This window comes from Diospyros lotus, chromosome 14 (assembly GCF_014633365.1).
Source record: "Diospyros lotus cultivar Yz01 chromosome 14, ASM1463336v1, whole genome shotgun sequence".
Classification (NCBI taxonomy): Eukaryota; Viridiplantae; Streptophyta; class Magnoliopsida; order Ericales; family Ebenaceae; genus Diospyros; species Diospyros lotus.
In genome coordinates this window covers 13224617-13236035 of record NC_068351.1, presented here as the reverse complement: position 1 = coordinate 13236035, position 11419 = coordinate 13224617, and the positions used below count along the sequence as shown (strand labels likewise).

General features: G+C 35.1%; 1 protein-coding gene across 1 annotated transcript; it reads left to right on the top strand.

The window, feature by feature from the left end:
* The first annotated feature begins 391 nt into the window (after nt 1-391).
* On the top strand, nt 392-5958 carry LOC127789757 (probable protein kinase At2g41970). Its single transcript, XM_052318726.1, has 8 exons — nt 392-623; nt 1240-1426; nt 1966-2222; nt 2310-2436; nt 2516-2789; nt 3737-3869; nt 3952-4038; nt 5585-5958. Exons 2-8 carry the CDS (start codon nt 1330-1332, stop codon nt 5708-5710), a joined length of 1101 nt encoding a protein of 366 aa, XP_052174686.1. The 5' UTR covers nt 392-623; nt 1240-1329; the 3' UTR covers nt 5711-5958.
* Nucleotides 5959-11419: the final 5461 nt, after the last annotated feature.

Genomic DNA, 11419 nt, shown 5'->3' with positions numbered 1-11419 from the left:
TATAATAAATGAAAGCTTTTCTGTGTCAAATTAAAACTAGAATCCAATGTTTATTATTATTATCATTATTTTTTAAATATGTAGCAATCATCAATAAAAAGTGAGCAAACTTTTATCTAAATGGAATTTTAATTTATATATTTATGTTAATAAAATTATAAATAATATTATATTAATAATTTATTTTATGGCTTATTTATACTTTAAATAAAATGAATCGACATTTAATAACGGGGGAAGACTGACTTGCATTGCATCCCTGCTTGTAAGTAGTTGTAGCCATCAATGATACGTAGGTAGGACGTGCAACATGGAGGCTCGCACGTAGAGTAGAGGCCAATTCGTCGGCGGTTAAGACTCTCCATTGCGACTTTCCCGCGATGCTCTAAGAAACCATTTTGGCATTTCTCATTCTCTCAACACAGCGCGCGCGCCAGAGAGAGAGAGAGAGAGAGCGAGGGGAGAGAGACAAACAATACACCAAAAATCCCTTCATTTTCTTTTCTTCTTCCTCCTTTCTTTCCATAGTTTGTCTCTCGTTACCCTAGATTCGTTATTTCTCTCGCAATTTCAGCCCCTGCTCCTCCTTGTTCGGTCGCTTCGGGGTTGCAGCTTGTTCGAATGTACGCGTGAGTTCTGTCTGTATTATTCTATACGTGAAATGAAATGCATATTGATGGATTGATTCTCCTTGTTTTGTTTGATTATTGTTATTGATTGGATGCCGGCTATGCATTGGATTTTGCCAAAAGTTCCAGCAGTTTTTATTCGTTTTCTTCTCGTCATCGTTTACCTTTTGCTTTGGTTAAGCATTTCGTCTTGATATTTGTGATCAAGTTGGGAGTTCATCGAATTTAATATAATCCAATGCGACATAGATTTTATTCCACTCGAATGAAATTGTTAAACTGCATAATAGATGCATAAACATGTCACCACGGCATTGTTAATGGCTTACTTGAGATTGAATTCATGTTTCACGATCTATCTGATTGTATATATGTTCCTGTATGAAAGTACCCTATCCCCAAAGCTGTCAGTGTTCTGGTTCTTCTCCCCCATTTCCTTTTTGTTCAACTGAAAATATTTCTGCTCGCCCCCCCCCCCCCCCTCCTCTCTTTTTATGGGGGGATTGAAGGAGAGAGGTTATATAAAATAGTTTTTGATTTGATATAATAAAAAATAGAGAAAAAAGTTTCTCCATTCTAATATGGATTCGTGTGCTGTTGGAATTTTCAGATATTTGCTAGGATAAATTCATTGAAGAGCCTTTGTGGTTTGTAGCTCATTTAATATAGCTCTCGCCACGACTTTGCCTGATATTGAACTATGTTCTGCTGTGGGGATGGGGAAGAGGAACATGATGGGCCGCCAGTGAACCAGTATACGGCTCCGCCTAGAGGAGGGAATGCTTATGGTGGTGGTGGTAACATACTCGACCCCGTGTCTCTGAAGCGCTGATATTTTCATGTTCTAAATGCCTCATTTTCTGTACATTTTGTTAACTCTGGTTATTATAAGAAATTTGGTAAATTATCCCCTTTCACGGGGAGTTTCCAATTCCTTTGCCATGCGATTGCTGGAGCATCATCATCCAAAAGCATGACATCTTATACTGTACTCATTTCTTGGCTTCATGATAATCTTTTCTTCTAGCTTGATTAGAATCTCCAACTTCAATTGGGTTTTTAGCTGCCGTTATTGTTTATTGTGTTGCTACTATCCTGAGTAGTCTTCCCCAAGATTTCTTGTTTATTAGCGTATTATAGTCTTCTTAATTAAAATTTTTAATGGTATTCCAGTTTTTTATAGCAATCTCTATTTTAAGAAACTATGCTTGTGTATCTTTTCATAGAAGTTTCCTCCTACTTTTCAAGTCAGGCTGGACTACTCTTGAAACTGATTAGTAAGTCAATTGGAAGTTTGTTAATCCACGTCACTGATACTACCCTCTTTGTATATTAGGAAGCGGAAGAGGAGAACCAAGAAGTGCCGCTGCTGTAAGAAGTGGAGCTCCTAACAAAGTTTTGCCTATTGAGATACCAGCGGTACCATTGGCTGAGTTAAACAGGTTGACCAGTAACTTCGGGTCAAAAGCTCTAATTGGGGAAGGTTCATATGGTCGGGTGTTCTCTGCAAAATTAAACGATGGTGAGCCTGCAGCAATAAAGAAGTTGGACTCCAGTTCTCCAACAGAGCCAGATAATGATTTTGCTGCTCAGGTTAGTGTTACGCATTATTTTTTTGTTCACTGCGATTCTTGATTCAATTTCTACGTAACTTGCATCACTGTGCCTTGGATTGTGCAGTTATCATTAGTGTCAAGACTTAAACATGAGAACTTTCTGGAGTTGAAAGGGTATTGCTTGGAGGCAGATAATCGAATTTTGGTGTATGAATATGCAACAATGGGTTCTTTACATGATATATTACATGGTATGCGTTTTATTACTGTAAGCGCTCTGAAATTTTATGTTTTTAATAATTAATTCATTGTAGCTATTCCTTGATGTAGGGCGGAAAGGCGTGCAAGGCGCAGAACCAGGTCCAGCCCTTACTTGGAATCAGAGAGTTAAAATTGCTTTCGGTGCAGCAAAGGGCCTCGAGTATCTACATGAAAAGGTTCAGCCTCCTATTGTTCACCGTGACATCCGATCTAGCAACGTACTACTGTTCGATGATTTTTTGGCCAAAATAGCTGATTTCAACTTGACAAATCAGTCTTCTGATACAGCCGCTCGGCTACATTCCACAAGAGTCTTGGGGACTTTTGGTTATCATGCACCAGAGTAAGCATTTCTCACCTTCTACCTGTTGGATCAAACCAAACTGCACGTTCAGTTCTGTAATTCAGCGATCAATATTATGATTTCTCCCGCAGAAAATACTCATACTTCCCATTCGTTATAAACTGGTTTATTTAGGCAGCACATACTTTAAGTCATTAGATTGCTTTAAATTCATTCAAAACCTTGTTCTTGGATGTTGTAGCTGCTGCAATTTAGAATTAGTGAATAGGCCACCTACAAATAGATTAGAGGGATATGGTGGAGTAACAGATCACAGAGATTCTTTCATCTCCATTTTGTTTATCACCCTTCATTTGAATGCTCAAGTTGTGGTAACTTGCAAAGAACTCATCACAATCATATTGTTCTCACCTAAATTAGTCTCCAGTCATTTGTGACACGCTTAGATTAGCTTCAATTATCATCTAGTATAGTTTGTATCTACATCTGTTTAGCATGGATGAAGATTCTGAATGATTCCCATTAAGTTTTGCAGATGTGTGGTTTAAAGTCTCTTTGTCGTATTGGATCCTTTGAAATTTAAATATATGACTTGGCCAACTGGGTTCTTTTGGAATTTATTCCTCCAAGAGGGAAAAATTACCAGCATGTCCAAATGGTATAAAAACATAGCAAAACTATTTCTTCTTAGGGAACATTTGGACCTCCCAAAGAAAATATCTAATGGAAGGCTTACTTTTCGTCTTCAGTTTTCATATCTTAACAGTGTCAAGAGTTTCAGGATACCTGACTAGAGTACCCCATGCTAACAAAATCAGGTTATGCAACCGTCATCTGGAAAAAGGAAATTTTAGTAGTTGTTTAAATGCTATTGAAATGACTACAACCAATAAAGAAACTTGACTGCAGCAATGCAATTACTGGTTTATTTTGCAAATATGCCTTTACAGACCTCAATTGACCAAGGCATCTTGATTTTTCTTCAGGTATGCCATGACAGGGCAGATAACTCAGAAAAGTGATGTATACAGTTTTGGAGTTGTCCTGCTAGAGCTTTTAACAGGGAGGAAACCTGTGGATCATACAATGCCGAAAGGACAGCAAAGTCTTGTCACCTGGGTGTGTTTCACACTTTCTTTTTAGTTGAATTCCTGACCTGTATTTTAAATATTTGATTCATATTTACTACTAAATTTCACAGGCCACTCCCAGACTGAGCGAGGATAAAGTGAAACAGTGTGTGGATCCAAAGCTAAACAATGATTACCCACCAAAAGCAATAGCTAAGGTTTACTTATAACGTCAATTCAGTTGATTTTTGTTTTGTTCTTTTTTTGTTTTTTTCTGTTGGGTGGGGGGGGGGGGGTGTTGTTGCATGGGCAGAATGAGTTTACATTTGTTAGGATTAAAGTTATAATCCTAAATAGTAGAAGAGAAAATAAATAAAATGAGGACAAAAAACACACGAGATTTATAGTGGTTCACTCTGAATGTGAGAGTTACATCCACTGCCGCCGCTGCAAGTTTTTCACTATAATCGAATTGGATTATTGGAAATTATAAGAATACACACCAGCACTATCTAATAACCACCTTAATATAAACAAAAAATAGGGCAACACAAATACATGTGAAAACCCAAAACTGCCCTTGTTATAACATTAAGTACTAACTTTGCGTAGGGTTAATATGTGCCAAGGTGATAATTAGACTCCACACACTAACAACATTAAGTAATTTTAGATTGCATTTGGATAGTCACTTGACCCTATAATTTGGGATTTGGAATTTGAAATTCTAAATTCATTGGTTGTATATACTTTCATTGAAAACATTTATATTTGGGTCCAAATCCTCCTTAGATGTGGACATATAATAGAGGAGCATTTCAAATGGTGTCATTTCAAATTCTGTCACTTGAATACTCATCTTTCAAATTCTGTCATTTGAAATGACATGACCCCTATGTGGATGTCATTTCAAATCCTTTTATTTCTTGGGTCCAAATCTAGGGTGAGTTTGGACCCAAATCCAAATGCTTCCAACAGTTATATAACCAAACAATGGATTTAGAATTTGAAATTCCAAATGGCAAATGATAGGATCAAATGACCCTATCCAAATGCAACCTTAAAGAATTTATCAAGTGGTAGAAATTTGACAAACATACGCTGGAAAATCCTCCTACTGGTTGCTTCTACTCTTGAATATATTCAAATATATGGTAGAATGCTCTTGGACATTTGCAAATGAAAATGGAAGGTTCCAGCTGTTCATTGGCTTGCTTTCAGTTTACAGATGTAGGTAGCTTCAACTGCAATTAAGTGGAACTGAATTCATAAGGTGGTTGCAGATGTGTAGATTAATTATGATGTATTACAGTATTAGATGCTCTATTTGGTACACAGGACACTTTTCATCTTTACCCACTTAAAATGACTCCTGTTTTTATGGAGTCTCTAAGATCAGAGAAATATTAACCTCAAAATATAGTGTTCAATGGAATTTCCTGTTCTTTTTCCTCGCTACAGAAATGATGGGTCTTGAACTCTGCCACTGCAGAATCAAGCCATTTCATTATGCATATGAAATTTCAGTTGTAGAACATGGATCACCCCATCTTCTAACCTCATCTTGAAGGAGAAAGGAATAGAACAGAAAGGGAAAGTAAACACATATGATTGACAAAGGGATATACAAATTTACAAATGATCTCATTGCTATATACAAATTACTTGTTTCCAGTTGAGCTACCTTCCAGAGATTGGAAGTAATGGTTGGTTTTGATTAGAACTGTACTAACAAGAGCTTTTGAATTCGTGCAATTTTTGCAGATGGCAGCAGTTGCAGCACTTTGTGTTCAGTACGAAGCAGACTTCCGGCCAAACATGACAATTGTCGTCAAGGCTCTCCAACCGCTTCTTAACTCAAAACCTGCTGGCCCAGAAGCTCCTGCATAGTAGTAGTATCTATATGCACTCAGAAGTAGTAGGACCACATTTGTGTATCTTCAAGGTTGCTCTTCACCATGATGCCAGTCTTGTCTAAATTTTCTACTTGCATCAATGGAGGGCTTTTGTGATCCTTTAGGAGGCAGTGTTCCTGGAATCCCGGCAATGTTCGTGAAAGTAATACGATTTTAACCTATGGCTTTGAATATTTTCATGTATTGATCTTAAAAGCAAGTCATTTTCCTTTTTTCTTCCAATCCATTTTATTTTATTTTTCCTTATGGAATAATAGCAAAGAACAAATTATACACAAAAATGATGTTCTAATCATCATTGTAGTAAGATGGAGTCTTTTGCCTTTGAAAGGCCATTTGATGTAAATTTAAAGTATACATCAACTTCGAAACTTTTTAAAGAAAATTCCTTAACATTAACAAAAACAAAAATTTTATGTCTCTTAAGTCTTAATTCACTTTCAATTTAAAAATACTTTCACATTTGAATTGATTTAATGTGTCAGAAACCTTCTCTAACTTGGGTGGGCTCATTTATTAAAGATTTTTCTTTGTTAAACATTATATTATATGCATGGCAAATCTGCTTTGGTATATACCAGGTACTGGTTAGTTAAATTTACCCTGGTCTTTATCAAACAGATCAACTACGACTAGTCCATATAAAAACATAAAAAGCTCATAAATTAAAGGCCATTTGAAAATGCTATCAGTTTTATTGTATACCTTATTCTTATGGTTTTCATATTCTTTCTGTTTGAGACTAAAAATAGAAAAAGAAGTTTATGTAAGGCTATATGGACTATACTTTTTTTTTTATAAATAAAAATGCATTAAACAAGAAAATTCACACAAAGTGATTACACGAAATATTATGATTTTTTTTTTATGACTCAAGTTTTTGAGTTTCGCCCAATTAGTCCCGGTAGAGAGTGACATTTTTTCTTAATTTGCCCTCTAAAAATAAATTCAGATGTGGTTATTATTTATATACATTCAAAGTGAACTTTTAAAAAATAATTATTTTTCTTGTAGATTTTTTTTTTATTTAAATAGAACTCCCGAAAAGACTACATGATGCACCAAGAATGCCTTCACAAGAATTTGAATTTTCGATACTCTTATTAACTTTTTAATACATTATCGATACGCTATGTCTTGGGCTCAATTATACTTTAGTAGTAGGTGGTGATCCGGGAAAAAAGAAAAAAAAAAAAAGAATTCTTAATAAGCTTATGTAAAGTTATATAGTCAATGTCTGATGGAGTCCACGAGTGACTCGTCACATTATCTCGTGTTAGAATTCACTTTAATTTAAAAAAAAACAAGAATTAAAACTTTCCCTCTTCCAACTCGTTCCCCTCTATCCCCCGTCTCTCGATCTCGAACTTTTCCTTTTCCCCGTCTGCGCCTTTTCTCACCCTCTCCCGACATTGCCGGCCATGAATTCCGACCGCCATCCAATCTGGACTTCCGGTCCGGCCATGGGTTCCCTCTCCCTTTTTCTCCAGATCCACTCCATCCCTTCATCCACCGTGAGTTCCGACAAAACTTTCTTGGCTCCCTCTCTCTCTCTCTCCCAAAATAGAAACTTACATAGAACCCAACCCCCTCTTTCCCTCTTTCTGTTGATCCGGCTCTACCACCACTATTCTTCTACTGTCTTCAGATTACTACTATCCCTCCCTCTCCAATATCGTCGTATAGATCTCCTACTTCATGTGCTCAACCTTGATAAATTTGGGCCGTTGCTCCTTCCTCCAATTAGAAATCTATTAATTTTGTCTGACAACTTCTCAATTCACAATTCAATCTACTTATATAAGTTAAGGTAGATGCTAATTTCATGGTGCGGATTGGAATTTAACAGATTTTTATTTTCCTAATTTTTCAAACCCCCTCTCTCATTCTCTCCGTTGATCTAGTTTATTATGATCCATAATAATGGGAATATTTTCTTTATACGCATGCCATCCTTGTAGGGCTTAGAGCTTAGTATTGATAATGAACTGGGCTTGCCATATAGCCGCATGTTTGAATGCGCGCGTCTTCCTTGTGTTCTTAATGGCCTCAATTGGTAATTCTTTTATTCTTCAGTAGAATAACTGTTTGATCTTCCCTCAAAAGTTTGGAACATTTGTATTGTTCACATCTTTAGTCTCTATATATTAATGCATACTGATTCTACTTGATGTGAAAATATATTGGAGTAAGTAGAACCAATTTTATACACATCAAATGATACTTGTGAGTTCCCTTGCATACTTGGACCTTATTTTGGCCTTATTTTCTAAAGTCATCAGTGGTTAAAAACAAATTTAGCCTTCTTTTGCCAATTGCATCCTTATTATGTGTTTAATTTCTTCTCATCAAATATTTAAATTTTTGAGAAACATTCTGTATTTGTTGTGACAAAATCCTGTGGAAACTATTTTATTCCTTTACTTATAATTTCTAACTGCTCATTATAGGATGTGATCCACCTTTTGTTTGGACTATTTTAAAGGTCTCATGAGGATATGTCTCTAAAATTGATAGACTTTATTGTTGACACACACCGTGTTGACATTGAATCTGAATGACTTAAGATAGCAAAGATTGTTTCCTTTCTTCTAGTCTTCCCTATACAATTGACATTATCAAGCAGTAAACAAATTACCATTGTCTTATTTGTGGTTTATAGCTCTAGTTTTGTCATTTGCCTAATTTTAAATTCTTTTCCAATATAGACTAAGAAGGAAAAGAAGTTCCTATATGATATTGTTGCAAATGGTTGAAATGAGATAGATGTGAACAAGTTAGTTAAATATCCTATTCTCAATTATATTTTGACTTTTTTTCAAGGTTGAACTATTCACATAGTCAAATAGATATTTGAATTTTTATCTCATCTTGCACAAAATTTTCTCTGTTTAAGAGTTTTAAGTATTTTGTTTTGTCATTTCTTACTGCATCATCATAATATTTTGTCACGACTTAGCTACTTATTTTCTATTTTTTATTTTTTGTAGATTATATTAATTTACAAAAGAGTTAGTTATTGTCTTTATTTTCAGATTAATGTTAGTTATGGAGTAATTAAGGAGCAGTTACCTGTAGTGGAAAAGTGGTAACTGCTCTGTAAAGATTGTGGATAGCTGATATATAAAGCTATACCCCTCTTGGCCGAGATTATGGATGATGATAATTGAAGATTTCTCTTTTCCTCTGCAATTCTCCCTTTCTCTCAGTTTCTCTCTATTTCTCCCCACTTTATGCCTATTTCTCCTTCATCTCTATCAGTTTTTCCTCTTGTTCTGTCTGATTTTCCCTCATTTCTTTCTATTCCTCCTACTCTTTCAATTCTATACTCAATAAAATCACATGTTAGGCCAGAGTCCTAACAAATTGGTATTAGAGCAGTCCGGTTCTTGGATGGATCTAGGCATTTCTGATCAAGTTTTGAAAGCGAGCAGGACAAGGTGGTTTCTGGAAGCAATTTCAGAGGCAGTTACCAATTATTAGAAACAGTTACAGTCATTGTTTAAAGTACAATTCGAAGAATTTGAACTAACTATGGAGATGGAGAATGGATTCAAGAAGGAATTTGCTAACCTCAACTATAAGTTGGATGACTTACTGAATTTGATTTCAAAGAAGTTTCAGGTTAGTATTCCAATGGAACTTTATTCAAGATATATTGCAGAATCGGTTCCAGCAAGAGCTGGAATCCTACTTAAGACCTCCGATCTGCAAGCAGTTGATGAAGAACTTACATTGGATCAGGTAATTCCAACTGATAAATCATTCATTTGTGAGGAAACTTATGTAGGAGTCCTTAAATTTCTTACTTACAAGAAATTGAGGAACAATCTGAATTGGAAAAAAATTATTGATTCATTAGAAAAAGTAATTGCAAGGCTATTGGAGGAGAAATTTGTTGAAGAAGAACCTTTGGTGTACGTTAGCAAGTAGGAAGCAACAGATGCTTTTAAAGCACCGTTGGAGTCTAAAAATGTTGATGAATGGAAGATGGTGGAGAGTTGGTTGCTGCCGAAATGTTTACTGCTAAAACTCATTGGTGTTGTTATTGCTTGAAGGTCAAGGATTATGCACCTTATCAGGTTGTTGCACTGAATACATCTGGTTCTACGCCAAAAGATTTATTTGGGTTATACTTGATACAGCTAGAAAGAAGAGGAAAAGGGCAAGAATGAGAAGGAAGGAAAGGAAAAAGAAAATGAAAAGAGGAAGGAAAAAGAAAAGGCGAAGGAATGGTCTGAATAAGATAGTGAAAGCTGGGATTGGATGAAGAACAATGGCCCCATTGCTGAGATTTCTTAGGGACAAGAAATCTTTAAGGGAGAGGGAATGTCTCAACTTAGCTAGTTATTTTCTATTTTTTATTTTCTGTAGATTGTATTAATTTGCAGAAGAGTTAGTTATTGCTTTTATGGAGTAATTAAGGAGCAGTTACTTGTAGTGGAGAAGTGGTAACTACTCTATAAAAATTGTGGATAGCTGATATATAAAGCTATACACCTCTTGGCAGGGATTATGGATGATGATAATTAAAAATTTCTCTTTTCCTCTGCAATTCTCCCTTACTCTCTCAATTTCTCCCTACTTTCTGCTTACTTATCCTTCATCTCTCTCAGTTTTCCCTTTTGTTCCGTCTGATTTTCTTTCATTTCTTTCTATTCCTCCTCCTCTTTCAATTCTATATTCAAGAAAATCACAAGTTAGGGCCAAGGTCCTGACATATTTGAACCCAATACCTTCATGTAATTACTTGAGAAAACAGGATTGTATTGCAATTGTTATCTTGACATAACTGCTGCTGCACTTCTTCTTTTTTTTTTTCGAAGTAAAACTACTACTGCACTTGGTAAGCAGCTATTACACATGGAACGGAGCATTGTTTTTCTTGTTGTTGATATTGACCTACCTTTTCTTTGCCAACTTTGGAGTCAGATTGGCAAGTACCCTTAGCCATTATTTATTTATTCATGTATTTGAAAACTGCTTGATTTTAGATTTTTGTTTAAATCCATCCTTTCAATTTGTCGAGGTAGGTTAGATGTGGACAAGTTGAAAGGGACGAAATATGCTATCTATTTCACCATTTCAACTATATTTGAGACCATGTTTTTCTGCAAGATTAATCAAATGGTCATTGTTTCTTATTGTCTTGATACAAACATACTGAAGTTTATAGATTTTCTGTTTTTGGTTAAGTGTTGTTGCTTGGTTTGTGATTCTATTGATTATGGCAATGGGATAGTGATCAGTGAAACAATTTTTTTTTCTGTTTGAACCCAATAAGAAGTATCTATATAGGTTAAAACTAACATATTGTAAGTGCCATAATTTTTTTTTGGGGTAATAACTCAATAAAAATCATCAATATATGCTAAAACTAAGATACACACCATATTTCTTGGTAACAACCTAATAAGAAGTATCAGAATAAGCTGAAACAGAATGATCTTTTTTTTTTTTTTTTTTTGTAAAAACCTAATAGGAAGTATCAATATAAGCTGAAATATAACGAAAGTTTGTATATACAATTGAATACAAAATAAACTGAAGCATCAATACAATCGAAATCTTGCATATATAATTGAAATCCTACATTTTTAATTAATCCAACAATCAAAATCTTGCATTTTTAACCAATACAATCAAAATCTTGCTAATACAATCGAAATCTTGTTTATACAAT